This window comes from Mus caroli, unplaced genomic scaffold (genome assembly GCF_978045245.1).
Source record: "Mus caroli unplaced genomic scaffold, Mus_caroli_1 scaffold_13, whole genome shotgun sequence".
Classification (NCBI taxonomy): Eukaryota; Metazoa; Chordata; class Mammalia; order Rodentia; family Muridae; genus Mus; species Mus caroli.
In genome coordinates, this window is record NW_028227268.1 from 47,806,074 (window position 1) to 47,820,254 (window position 14,181).

Here is a 14,181-nt window from a genome sequence, read left to right on the forward strand (position 1 = left end):
CTTGGCAGTAGCGAGGCCACTGACTGCTGGGTGGAATGGCACACGCTCCTGTAATCCCGTCACTTTGGGGGTGGAAGGAAGAGGGTCAGAAGGTCAGGATGAGCCTTAGCTACATAGGGAGCTTGAAGCTAGCCCAGGCCACTTGAGATCTCAGAAGAAAAAAGCAAGCCCACTAGCTAATATTAGGACTGAGGCCTCGAAATCAGACGAATTTCTAGGCCCAGAGGGTCCAGTGGCCTTGGAAATAGTTTGGATAGCCTTTTGTTGAGTTTGGGAATTAGACCCACCCACTGGGTAGCCCCTGTGACCCCAGCACTTGGGGGAGGGGTAGCAGTATGAGAAGAAAATCTCGAGGGGAGTGGGAAGAAGGGATGGGGTGGAGCCCCCCTGTGCACTCCAGTCCATAATGACAACACTGTTGAGCTCTGCAGCCATTGCTTTTTCAGGCCTGCAACATGCTTGACTTGTGCATGTGATTAAGTGGCGGGGTGTCCAGGTCTCTTCCCTCCCCCGACCCTTTCCTGCTGTTCCCCCCCCCCCCCCACAGAGCAGAGATGCTGTTCACTCTAATTCTGCTCCAGGCCAGGCACCTTTCACTCGGAGTCCTAGGAGCTGTGTGGTTCACCCACCTTGATGGTTCACTTTAGACTTTCCTCATGCTCAGAGGAGAGAGTCAGAGTCAAAGCTGACCCAGCAGACCCCTGTCCAGCCTGCTGCCTCACCAGTCACTCACCCAGTCACTTCAGAGCTCCAGCTGTCTACACTGGGCTGTCACAGTGTAGAGTGTGTGCAATGCTGGCTGGTTCAGCTCCTTCCTGGAGAATTAAGGTGAAGAGCATTGACCCAGGAGATGTGCCTTGGTTGGGCCCAACTTTCTGGGCACTGAGCTTGTTTCCCTCTGTGCCCATCCTCCACCCCTTGCACCTGTTACCATCCCTGCCTGCTGCCTGCTGCCTGCCTGGCTGGGCTGACTCCTCCCCACCCACCTCTGTCCCTACCCTGGCTCCTCCCACACCTGGCCTCCTGCCTGTGGCAGGGGCTCTAGTAGGCTCTAAACCCCCACCACCTGCACTTACCCTTTCTCGCTGTTCCCAGAATTTTCAGCATGGCTTGCAACCCCTCACTCCCAGAGCCGCAGTCCCCCTACCAAACGTATCCCCTTAATTGACCTCCTGGTGGAGCTGAAGGTCCAAATACTGACACAATCCTACCCATGGGTCTGGTGGGACAAGACAGGGCAGCCCTTGAAGGGACTAGAGGGAAATCAGCTCGCCCTCACCACCAAGGCACACCCAGAGCTGGAGTCTGGCTATCTAAAAACACCAGTCCTTGGCCTCCAGACTGTGGGGAGTCAGGGTCTCTTGCCAGATTTACCTAGAAAAACCATTACTGAAGACCTCAGCACACACAGCTCTCCTTGATCTTCACTCTTTCCACACTTCGACCCCGTGATACCACTGAGTCCTTCACTGCGTCCCATCTCTGTGGCTCCCAGCCAGTATTCACCCTGAACAGTGTTCTGCCCAATGCAGGCCCTAGAAAATCTAAAGAATCTTGATTCAGTTCTAATTTAGATCAGTAGGGATGGTTGAGACAACTTCATCTACAGAAGTACAGCCATGTCCAAGGGTCTGTCTTCTGATGCTTCACATTGGCATGGTCAGCTATGACCGGTGTATTGGATCATTGGGTCTGTGTGCCCAGACACCGCTCCCACCCTCCAGCCCTGGGAATCTCCCTCCATTCCAGCTCACACAAGAGCTACCGTGCTAAGTATGCAGGCTTCAGGATGTCCGGTTTGGGCAGGAAGCACTGTTGCAGATCTTGGGAAGCCAGAGGCTAGTGAGACATAGCTTGAGGCAGCCTCAAAGATCTTGATCACTGACTGGGGGGCGTCCACACACATTCCTGAGTGTCTCAGAAAGAAGCAGGCCGAGAGCCTTTACATCCCAGGCTACCTGGCAGTGTTTTGGGAGCAGAGGCTTTTGTTATTCTTTCCTCGTGTGTTCTCTGGCACTGATGGAGGTGGGTGACGAATCGCCCACAACTCAGTACACGTATCCTACCACATAGAAAAGGCTGCCATCTTCTCCAGGCTCAGGGGAAGCTGGGCAGTGTTAGGCACCCTCCCACTCTCCATCTCTGGGTTCTCAACCAGGCAGGCACCACCTTAGTAATTTCCACCAATGTGATTTTGTCTGCAGCTCTGGGCAGAGATGGGCACGCTGCAGGGCACCTGGGGGAGAGAGCCTACGTGGGCATTGACCTTGGCTCCTTCCTACCCTCAGATGCTGGCGACATGATTGAGATGCAGGGTTTCGGACCCAGCCTAACAGCCTGGCACCTAGAGCCCCTGTGTAGCCAGGGCTCCTCCTGCCTTTCCTGCTCCTCCAGTAGCTCCCCATATGCAACCCCCAGTCACTGCAGCTGCATTCCTGACAGGTGAGTGGGGAGGACAGAAGAGCCTGCTGTTGATGCATCGATCCATGTGTGAACCTTCTGTCCTTATAGCCTGTGCCACTGGCATGACAGGAAGGCCTCTTTAAGTTGGACAGATCTAGATTCAAATTTCATTTATGCTACCTACATTATCTCAACCTCAGTCTTTCCTTTTTGTTTGGAGACAGGGTCTCACCATGTAGCTCTGGCTGGCCTAGAACTCTCTATGTAGACCAGGCTGGCCTCCAATTCACAGACATCTGCCTGCCTCTGCCTCCCAAGTGCTGGGATTAAAGGCCTAGCACTTCTGTGTTTCCAAACCTCAGTTTTCTCCCCTGCAAAATGGGGCAACACCACCTCCTTCCTTAAGGCAGGTGAGGACCATGTGAATGCACAGGTTTGTGCTTCCACATTGTAGATAACAGTACTCTGCTCACGTTCCCATTACAGATGCAGTCCCACTGTCAGGCTGTGTGTCTGAGAACACTTAGCACTACCATGTATGGAGGCAACATGGGAACAGTTTGGGCTCATTGACTGAATCCTTCACCTGTCACTTCATTTTTGGCCTGCCATTTTTGGTGATCCTAAAATGTCTCAATTTATACATAAAGAAATCAAGGTTCACTGTAGCACAGTTAAAGCTGGGCCCCCAACAGCAGCATCAAGGATAACTAGTAGGGTGGGGGCCACAATTGTATGCATCCCCTCTCCACACAGCCCCCAGCATCTTGCCTGCCTCTGCACCCTGAAGCTACAATGTCAGCCCTTCTTGCCAGCGGGCTACAATCCCCGCCTCTGAGCTCGGATGTTTCCACAGGTTGCCCCTCCGGCTGCTGTGTGAGAGCATGAAGAGGCAGATTGTGTCCCGGGCCTTCTACGGCTGTGAGTGTGTGGTGAGGTGGGGCTCTGAGGGGCTGGGGGTGGGGAAACACCTCAGTCACAGCTGCCTCCTGATCCACTGTAGGGCTAGCCTACTGTCGCCACCTGTCCACAGTGAGGACACACCTGTCTGCATTGGTGCATCATAACATCATTCCACCAGACAGGCCCCCGGGGGCGTCCGGTGGCCTCACCAAGGATGTGTGGAGCAAGTATCAGAAGGACGAAAAGGTGCAAACTGGGCCTCCCAAGGCAAAGGCCATGAGTGGGGACTTGGGAGGCAACAGCTCTATGCAGCTGCCTGCTCTAAACTGTTCATTTGGGGTGCAACACTGTAGGGAGTTGGGTAGATAAACTAGACTGATGCCAGGGGGTGACCCGCATCATAGATGGATAGCTGACTCTCATCTGCATGGGAAGGAAGGGGTCTGGGCCTGGAATCCAATCTACTTCCATATTGGATCTGAGAACTGACAGATGCTTGCCTGTTAGAGCTCTGTTCCCTGCATGACAAGATATGACAAGATCTCTTGAAGCTATAACCAGGGAACAGGAGACTATGGCTGCCCCCAAGCAGGGTATGCCTAGGCTCGGTACAGCCACTAAAGCCCAGGCTTAGCTCTCCCTGGGATGTGGCTTGGCTACTGGGCCACAGTAACTGCTGCATGGCCTTTCCCCTCTGGGTCACTCAGAACTACAAGGAGCTGGAGCTGCTGCGGCAGGTGTACTATGGAGGCGTGGAACACGAGATTCGCAAGGACGTCTGGCCCTTCCTGCTTGGCCACTACAAGTTTGGCATGAGCAAGAAGGAGATGGAGCAGGTAAGGGAGCCTGCTCCTACAAAGCCAAGGAAATAGCAGCCGGACAAGTGACTCTGGGCAGGGGGAAGGGCTGGAAGCCTTAGCCCCATCCGAGCTAGAAACAGCAGAGAAGACAGGGCAGCCTCCTGGTCCTCATGAGCACTAGGTCAGCCATCTCAACTCCTGCGACCCCTCTAGGCTGAAGTTCCAGTGCTTTGAGGAGGCGGCCCTGGGCACCCTCCCCTCACGGTCCTGGTATGGTCTGTGCACAGGTGGATACAGCAGTGGCAGCAAGGTACCAGCAGGTGTTGGCAGAGTGGAAGGCCTGTGAGGTAGTGGTGAGGCAGCGGGAGCGGGAGGCTCACCCAGCCACCCTCACCAAGTTCTCCTCGGGCAGCAGCATCGATAGCCACGTGCAGCGCCTTGTGCACCGGGATTCCACCATCAGCAATGATGTAAGCCAGATTGGGGGAGGGCTGGGGGGGGGGGACCCACTAATCTCTTAGGCACAAGAGTCCCAAGCATGAGGCCAGCCTCCAGTCCTGGCAATTGGGTCCTGGACTGAGGCTATATGTGTTAGTGTCTAAAAATTTCAATTGAAGAATGGGCAACTTCTGGTACTTTCACAAAAACAAGTCACTGCTTTGTGCTGGGTTTCATGAATTTTTTAGAATTTAGGGAAGCTTTTCCCTCTGTGAAGAGCATGTGAGGTGGTCATGGGTTCCCATGGGTCCCAGTACTGCCTGGCGAGATCAGTGTCTTTGAGCAAGGCTGTTCAGTGTCTGGCCCCAGTCGCCAAACTTCTCCATTCCCCTGCCTCGAATTCAAGAGGCTTTATGGAAAGCTGTTGGACAAAGAACAGAGGCGTTGCTTTGCCCTGGCTGGATCCTTTCTCTGCAGTTTTCTGTCACCTTGTAGAAGAGACTGCAGAGGTAGGTAGAGCCCTTCAGATGGCTCTCCCTGCTGCCACTCTACCCTGAGAACAGAGCTTATAACCATGGCTGCCTGCTGCTGCCACCTCACCCATACCTGGGTTTCTGTTTTGTTTTTGGAGTCTTTCTTTTTTTTTTTTTCTTTTTCCCTTCCTTCCTTCTTTCCTCTCCCCAGGCCCTTCTGTCTTGAGCTGGTCTTCCCTCTCATCCTGCTTCAGCCTTCCCATTGCAAACGTTGGGATTACAGGCACACTCTAGATACTTACCTGGCATACATTGTTTTTATTGTTATGGTTGCTTGTTTTTGAGGCAGGATCTCACATTGTAGACCCTGTAGAAATTCACTATGTAGACCAGGGTAGCCTTGAACTCACAGAGATCCACCTGTCTCTGCTTCCCAAATATTAGTATTAAAGTTGTGTACAATCATGCCCAGCCCACAGATGGTTTCCTTTTTAAGGTTTATTTATCTTTATTTTTATTTATTTTTATGTGTATGGGTGTTTTGTTTTGGTCTACAAAGTGAGTTCCAGGACAGCCAGGGCTACACAGAGAAACCCTGTCTCAAAAAACAAAAAAAAAAAAAACAAACAAAAAAAGTAAAAACCAGGCTTAGTGTCTCACATCTGAAATCCCAGTATCCTGGAGGGAGAAGTAGGAAGACCTGGAACTCAAGGCTAGCCTTAGCTACATAACAGGGTCAGAGCCACCCTGGGCTATGTAGTCCCTATTTCAGATGCACCAGAAGAGGGCATCAGATCTCATTACAGATGGTTGTGAGGCACCATATGGTTGCTGGGATTTGAACTTAGGACCTTCGGTGCTCTTAAACACTGAGCCATCTCTCCAGCTCGTAGTCCCTATTTCAAAAAAAAGGGGGGGGGGCAAAAGGCCTCTTTAGGTAAAGTTTGATCTTGATACTTTACTAATCATGAATGTTAACAGAAAATATAGCCTGGCCAGAGAGATGGCTGCACTGAGCAAACAAGAGCACTGGCTGCTCGTCTAGAGGTCCTGGGTTCAAATCCCAGTACCCACATGGCTGCTCACGACCAATTGGTAACTCCAGTTCTAGGACACACAGTGCCCTCTCTTGACCTCCATGAGGTCAAGTGCCCTGTATGTCACATGTCCACATGTGACACACTGACATAAATGCAGGCAAAACACCCATATATAGAGAATAATAAGTATTTTCAGGGCTGGAGAGATGGCTCAGAGTTTAAGAGCACCAACTGCTCTTCTGAAGGTCTTGAGTTCAATTCCCAGCAACCACATGGTGACTTACAACCATCCGTAATGAGATCTGACTCCCTCTTCTGGAGTGTCTGAAGACAGCTAGAGTGTACTTACATATAATAAATAAGAAAATCTTTAACATATATATATATATATATATATATATATATATATATATATATATATATATATGTGTGTGTGTGTGTATCCATATCCTAGGGAATGGATATCTATCTATCTATCTATCTATCTATCTATCTATCTATCTTCTTTAAAAGTGTTTAAAAGACATATTCTCCCTCCCTGTGTGCTCTGTTCTTGATCCCTTGCTCATGAGCAGACTTTGTGCTCTGGCTTTTGTAGACACCTGAATCTGGGACATGAGAGGGCTGGCTCAGCAGGTAAAAGTGGTTTCTGCCCAATTCTGATGTCCTGAGTTTGATCCCAAAACCCACTCACATGTGAAGAGAAACTGACTGTACAAAACTGTCCTGTGGCTTTGTGTGAATTGTGGCACCCTTCATCCCTCTCTCTCTCTCTCTCTCTCTCTCTCTCTCTCTCTCTCTCTCTCTCTCTCTCTCTCTCTCTCTCTCTCTCAGTGATGACAGATACATAAAAACAAGCCTGACCTGTTGTGGTGCTGTTCTCTAGCAATCCGAATACTTGACAGCTGAGTGAGAGAAGGCTGAGGCCACCCTGGGCTACAGAGTTCCACAAGCATGGCTTTCCTCAGTGTTTCAGATTCCACCCAGAGGGAAAACTTGTAGCATTCTTTTGACTACCATATCCAGTTAGGAAAAGAAAAGACTAAGGCAGTGCAAGGGCGTGACCTTTCCCCTGGGGTTTGTTCACTCGGTGGGCTTCTTACATTGTATCCTTCTTCTGTCCTTTGTCTGAAGACTAAGGTGACAGACTATTGTTGCAGAGGTTTCCTGTCTTGTCTGTTCAACATCCAATACCAAGAATAAAGAACTTGCTTTTCCTAAAACATGCATCTTCTTTTCCCCCGCCACACCCCACCTGCCACATGAAGACACTAGGGCAGGTCTCCTGGGCTCCTTTGTGACTTCAGGTCTTTGTAGAATGACACAGAGTTCTTACTGGCTACCAAGAGGTGGGGCCTAGGGGTTATAGAAGATAGCTCAGCTGTTAAGATCACATACTGCTTTTGCAGAGGACCTGAGTGCAATTCTTGGTGGTTCTGGCCTCAGTAGGTCCCTGCACTCAAGTACATCCACCAAATGCATTTTTTAAAAATAAAAAAAATGAATCTTTTAAAATCTTTAATCCCAGAACTTAGGAAGCAGACGCAGGTGGATCTCTGAGTTTGAGGCCAGCCCTGGCTTACAGAGTGAGTTCCAGAACAGCCAGGGCTACACAGAGAAACCCTGTCTTGGAAAAAACAAAACCAAAAAACCTAGGGGCCTCTGTCTCCCTTCCTATAGCAGTCTCCTGGAGCTGTGGAGGACACGGAACAAGCGCGGCCAGTCTAGTTTTTTGCCCAAAGCCTTGTTCTTCTCTTGGTTGGCTGGGTCAGAAACCAGTTTGGCACCCAGGGGATGCAGTGTTGGGAGTTTTGGGGAGGGGGTGAAGGAAATTCTCCCCAGCTCCATGTTAATCTGGGGAGATCCTAAAGTGTTGGATGGAGCCACCTGTTTATCCCCACCAGGTGTTTATCTCTGTGGATGATCTCGAGCCCTCTGGACCTCAGGACCCAGAAGATTCCAAACCAAAGCAGGAACAGGACCCAGGAGCTGGGACCCCGGGCATAGCAGCTGCAGAGCAGCAGTCTGTGGAGTTTGACTCTCCAGACTCAGGGCTGCCTTCCTCCCGAAACTACTCTGTGGCCTCAGGCATCCAGTCCAGCTTAGATGAGGCACAGAGTGTGGGCTTTGAAGACGACGGCACTGGAGAAGATGGCTCCGAGGGTCCAGCCATTGCAGCCCACACTTTCCCGGGACCCCACGATCCAGGCCAGGAGACGCTTGCACCTGCCAGTGAGCTTGAAGCAGGCCAGGAGCTTGCAGCTGTGTGCGCCGCAGCCTATACTGTACGTGATGCTCCCTGACCCTGCCGTCAGTGACACACTCAATCTGGGGACTGACCGCGAGGGGAGAGAGGGTGGTGTGTCTGTCCTGAAAGGGCTCTCTGAGCATCACTGAGAGTTCTGGGTCCTTGTTGGCTTAGTTTTCTTTGGGTATCATCTCCTGCCCTAACCTGGGAGGGGCTGGCCAGCCTTACCTCTGAGGGACACCCCTTTTCCAGATAGAATTACTGGACACCGTGGCCTTAAATCTGCACCGCATAGACAAGGATGTGCAGAGATGTGACCGCAACTACTGGTACTTCACGACCTCCAACCTCGAGAGGCTCAGAGACATCATGTGCAGGTGCCATTGGGGGCAAGCAGTGGGAGACCTGGGGACCCAGCCTGGGCCATGGGTTTTACCTATTGTTTTGTGTCAGGTCTCCCTGCATCTTGTCTAGAGCACTGTCCCTACAGGGCCAGTCCCCCACCCCACTGCATCCCAGGGGTCTTTCACTCCACTGCCCTTCACATCAGATGGTGGTGGCCTTTGGTTTCCCTCACTGTCGTCTAGTGAAGTGGCCTAGGCACAAGGACATGGGTAGTTCCCACTGCCTCATAGGGTAGAGCTATAGTAAATATATCAGGGTTGTGGAAAGAAAGGCTGACTTGTGGGAAACAGAATGTTGTAGGGGCCATGTTCATGGCAGTCCCCAAGAAAGTGACTGACTTGGCGACAGTGACCATCCCTGGCATTTCAGCTACGTGTGGGAGCACCTGGATATGGGCTACGTGCAGGGCATGTGTGATCTCCTGGCACCTCTCCTGGTCATCCTTGACAATGGTAAGGGATAGGGTGTGGGGCGTCCCAAAGTGGAACTGGGTTCAATGTGACAAAATGGGAGAGTCTGGAAGTGGGGAGAATATTAGCCAGTCTGCCCTCTGGGTGTCATGGGGGTCTCCTTCCCGTCTCCTCGTAGACCAGCTGGCCTACAGCTGCTTCAGCCACCTCATGAAGAGGATGGGCCAGAACTTCCCCAGTGGGGGTGCCATGGACAGCCACTTTGCCAACATGCGCTCCCTCATCCAGGTAAGTGGGGGCTGGGCATGGCTAGGCGTGCCCATCGGCCACGGGGAGGCTAGAGGTTGGGCCAGAAGTGTCCTTATATAGAAACTTTTATTTCACATATCTATTTACCAAGGGGCTGGTCTTGAATTTGCAGCAATCCTGCCTGGCTTCCGTGACTGCTGGGATATTGGCATGCACCACCAGCCATCGCTGAATTTCCTTCATTTAAAACAAAACAAAACAAAACATTACTGCCAGGCTCGTGCCCGTAATCCCAGCACTTGGGATTTCGAGGCAGGGAAATCAGGATTGCTATGAATTCAAGGTGCACCTGGGCTACAGAGTGAGAACCTGTCCAAGTCAAAAGGACTGGAAAATACCTTAGTCCAGGAACTGAGTTTGACTCCTGTAGTTTTGTTTTGTTTTTAAAGCCACATAGTAGTTTATAATCCTGGGAAGGGGAAGACAGTCAGATCCCTGGCTTCTCTGGCCAGACAACCTACTTGTTCAAGGCCAGTGAATGACAAAGAATGACAAACACACACACCTTTAATCCTAGCAGAGGCAGGCAGAAGGACAGCCAGGGCTACACAGAGAAACCCTGTCTTGAAAAACCAAAAAAAAAAAAAAAAAAGACAAAAAGTGGAGAGCATCAGTGAATGGCACCTGAGGTCGTCCCCTGGCTAGCACACGGTGTGCCCACATGCCCGTGGTCACCTACAAGTACATGTAGGCACAAATATGCAAACACTGAGTTAGCTGGGGGCTTCCAGAGGATCTGGGTTCACTTCCCAGCACCCACATGGCAGCTTACAACTGTAGCTCCAGTTCTAGGGCACAGAACACCCTCACACAGAAGACGTACATTCAGGCAAAGCACATAAACTAAAAATAAAGCATTAAAAAGTGAATCAATTTAAATGTTTAAAAACAAAGGCTCTAGTTCAGGTAAAGTGCTTGCCTACACATGAAAGCCCTGGGTTTCACTCCCGGCACCACACAGAAAGATAGAGTTATCCGTGTCACACACTGAGGAGCAGTGAGCCCACGTGCCTGAGCCTGTTTTGGTGAGAAGTGAAGTTAGTGATTAAATCAAATGCCCAGAAACTGGAGTCGCTGCAGAAAGGCTACAGCCGAGGGAGGGAGGGAGGGAGGGAGGGAGGGAGGGAGGGAGCAAATGAACGTGAATGCTGGGGCAGACGCGGCTTTGCAGTGGGGTGGCTGAGAGCGGCACAGAAGCAGCTCAGGTTAGTGTTTCTCCCCCTCTCTCATGAGATCTTGGACTCAGAGCTATTTGAGCTGATGCATCAAAATGGAGACTATACCCACTTCTATTTCTGTTATCGCTGGTTCCTACTGGATTTTAAAAGAGGTAAGAAGTGGGTGTGTCTAGGCATCAGGGCCCAGTCTAGGAATTCAAGACCAGTCTCAGCTACATAGCAAGACCCTGTCTTTAAAAAAAAAAAAAGTGGGACATGGGACTGGGGTCAGGGGAATGGGAGAACCCCAAATCAATTGCTGCATGTATGTGCTTGCACATGTATGTGCTCACATGCTCGAAAGGCCTTTCCACACCCATGTTCTGCTCGTTATGTCACAGGCGATGGTCTTTGGAGCCTTGTCCAAACTCCAGCTCCCCTGAGCACTAAGAATGAGGAGCGTCTGCAGAAATAGCCAAAGAAGGGGGTGGGGTCTTGGTCTTGGGATGGATTCCCCCATTCTGGAGCCAGGCTGGGCCAGGTTGGGTGCCGGAGGGAGAATGTAGCTGCTGGAGCCTGAGGCCATGTGTCCCCATCAAGCCCCGTGCCCGGATCAAGTGGCAGCTCCTTCCTGTTCCCAGAGCTGCTGTATGAGGACGTGTTCGCAGTGTGGGAAGTGATCTGGGCAGCCAGGCGCATCTCCTCAGAGCACTTTGTCCTGTTCATTGCCCTGGCCCTGGTGGAGGCCTACAGAGAGATTATCCGTGACAACAACATGGACTTCACCGACATCATCAAATTCTTCAACGGTATGAGCTGATCCAGCCATTCTCGCTGTGCCCTACAAGGGGGCATGGGGCCTCAAGTCCTGGACTGGGCAAAGTTGGAGGGTTCTCAAGAATTCTAGGATCACTTCCCATAGGAGGTATCAAGAGCACAGCAGGTGGAAATTAAGCAGAGGTTTCAGCCAGGGCTCCTCTCAACCTCCCATAATTCTCTATGTTTTCCCCAGAGCGGGCTGAGCGGCATGATGCCCAGGAGATCCTGCGGATTGCCCGGGACTTGGTCCACAAGGTGCAGATGCTCATAGACAACAAGTGACGGCTGCAGCCGGGGGTGGCAAAGTGCAGAGCCCAGGTACCAGGCCCCTGAGCTCCAGCAGGGAGAGGCAGAGGCCATCATAGCCCAAACTGCCTCTCCCGATCCCTTATCCCCACCCTCACCCCCGCCAACCCCACCCACTCAGCTGTGTAACCTAACAAAGTGACTGAGCCTGGGATGTGAGTGTGGGCAGTGCTGGCCCTGCAGGGCAAGTTGGGGTCAGGATGCCTGCAGATCACAGCTGGGTAGGAGGGGTCGGCCTCAGGAGACTGGCTGCCTTGGGGGATGCCTTCTGTGTTCCCCTTTCAAACAACTTAGAATAGCTCCAGTGCCACCTGCAGCCTCAGCCTGGACTGTTTCCCAATGCCTCTTTCCTGTCAATCTGGGGCCCTGTATGGTTAGTGGGGTCTACAGTGGCCCGCGCCTCATCTAACAAGAGTTGCGTAGGATCAGGGGCTCTGTGCCATATCTCTCCTGAGGCCTTCTATGGTCTCAACTAGCTGCCTGTTCAGGCATGTGTTCTAGGGGCAGGAGACCTTGGCTACCTCCCAGGCTCTCCTAAGACTCTGGGGCAGTCAGATGTGGGCCCTGGGTGAGAGCGGCCCACCTCAGCAGCACTGCCACAGCCTCTGGCCACGAGATTAACCCCATGATCTCCCCACACTACACAGTGACCCACCCACTCGTGTGTACAGTGTCACTCTCTGCACCCTGCCCTTGCTTTCTGCACTAGAAATCCCTAGGACTGCACATAAGCAACACACTCGCCGCCCGCTGTGTGGTGTGGAGGGCAGTGACTGTGCTTGCCCTCCAGAACCACCCCAGAGAGTATAGGAAGACAGTCCTATCACAACCTTCCTCCAAAGACAGGCCTGTGAGTTCCGGGGTACCTGTTATCTATTCCAGACATCTGAGTTCCTGGGGCTGAGGGAGGTGGGAGTGCCTGGATAGTCCCAGTTCATCCCCAGGGAGAGGCAAGGCCAGCTCCACTTTCCATAGGCTTCTCAGGGTCCTGAGAAGCCTAGAGACCCAGAAGGGCCTTTGGAAGAGTTTACAGGGTTGTCGATAAAGGTCCAACCCTTGACCTGAGGTCTAGGCATGCTGCTTCTTTGTTCTGTCACCCCCATGTCCCCACCATCTGAGCACATGTAAGCCAAGTCTGGGCCCTGGAGCCCACACCTGGCCTGGCTCCTGCCTAGTAGTCACCAAGGTCCATAGACTTGGTGCAGCTGAAAAACACAAGAAAGGACCAGCCGCATTCTGCACATAGCACAGCCTTCCCTGTCCCCTACCCCACCCCGGGTACTGCACAGTCTTTGTGGGGCCAGCCTACCCTGTTGCCCATCCTTGTTCCTGACTCCTCAGTCTCCACCAAGCACGGGTGGCCAATGTGTGCCTGCCTTAGTGACTCTGGTTTTGTGAGGAGCAGAGTGTATGGGGTTTGGGGTTTTGTTTGTTTGTTCATTTGGTTGGTTGGTTTTTGTTTTGCTCAGAAACTATACTCTTCAATGTAACAGACTATAATAAAATGCATTTGGCAATGCCTGAGGCTCTGATGGCTATTTGTGGGACTGGCTGTACACAGTAGCTTATGTGTTAGATAGTTCCGTATATTCCAACATCCAGCAGTAAAGGGCGACAGCTTATAAAAACAAAACAAAAAACAACAAAAACATAAAACCAAAAATGGTGTAAGAGAACCAAAGTTTTTCCTAGTGAAGAGCCATCAGTTGTGGGGCTCAGTGGAATGGGCTAGTTAGGAAGTTGGGTACCATAGAACCACAGAACTGTAGTCTTATACTGGGTTAACTAGTAGGGCCTCTAGACTACAGTTGAGAAGAAGTCCTTCCCGCTTCTGTCCTCCATCCCCCCCCAGTCAGGTGAACAAAGTGAGGCATGACCTCAGGAATGCCACAAGGCCCCAGCTCTCAGAAGGCCACCAGACCTGCCCTCTGAGCCCCTCACTACCACTGAGCACATTTCTGAGATATCTGGATCAGTCTGGGGGAAGAAGCTAGAGGGTGCAGCTGCTGGGAAGGTGTGGAAAGGGCCTGCTTATAACTGTCTTGCCCTTCCCTACCCTAGAGTGCTTCTGGTCACATCTTTAACTCCTGCTTTCTGAGCAATTTCCCAAAAGCCGAGTGTTCTAGTCCACAGTCCTGACAGTCTGGCACCAGCAACTACAACAGAATACAGGCCAGTGACCAGAGCTGGCCAGGGAAAACGGACACATGAAGCCAAGGACTGGATATGCCCTCTAGGGAAACACTCCCCACCACACTGCCTCCCCAGCAGGTTCTGTAGCCTGGGTGATTGTTGAATCCTGCTGTGACCACATTTGCCAAAGGTCTGGGCAAATCAACCTGGGAGTAACCTGCCCCGCCCCGTCCATCCTCTCTGCTCCACCTCCCTACTCAACAAGCTAGCTGGCTGATCCCACAGCCAACAGGGGTCTCCAGAGGGCTGGGCTAGCCTCCTGGTACATTGGGCTTCA

General features: G+C 51.8%; 1 protein-coding gene across 2 annotated transcripts in view; it reads left to right on the forward strand.

Annotated features, from left to right (window-relative positions):
- The window catches only part of Sgsm2 (small G protein signaling modulator 2), a 41,039-nt gene extending 27,809 nt beyond the window's left edge, over window positions 1-13,230 (forward strand). For both annotated transcript variants that reach the window (XM_021176526.3, XM_021176527.3), the window contains 12 exons: window positions 2,289-2,442; window positions 3,260-3,324; window positions 3,407-3,552; window positions 4,014-4,142; window positions 4,394-4,576; window positions 7,962-8,342; window positions 8,558-8,682; window positions 9,080-9,162; window positions 9,299-9,408; window positions 10,663-10,759; window positions 11,228-11,395; window positions 11,599-13,230. In XM_021176526.3, coding sequence (XP_021032185.1) covers window positions 2,289-2,442; window positions 3,260-3,324; window positions 3,407-3,552; window positions 4,014-4,142; window positions 4,394-4,576; window positions 7,962-8,342; window positions 8,558-8,682; window positions 9,080-9,162; window positions 9,299-9,408; window positions 10,663-10,759; window positions 11,228-11,395; window positions 11,599-11,687 — 1,730 coding nt within the window. In that variant the 3' untranslated portion in view covers window positions 11,688-13,230. The remainder of the gene's footprint in view (window positions 1-2,288; window positions 2,443-3,259; window positions 3,325-3,406; window positions 3,553-4,013; window positions 4,143-4,393; window positions 4,577-7,961; window positions 8,343-8,557; window positions 8,683-9,079; window positions 9,163-9,298; window positions 9,409-10,662; window positions 10,760-11,227; window positions 11,396-11,598) is intronic.
- The last annotated feature ends 951 nt before the right edge of the window (window positions 13,231-14,181 follow it).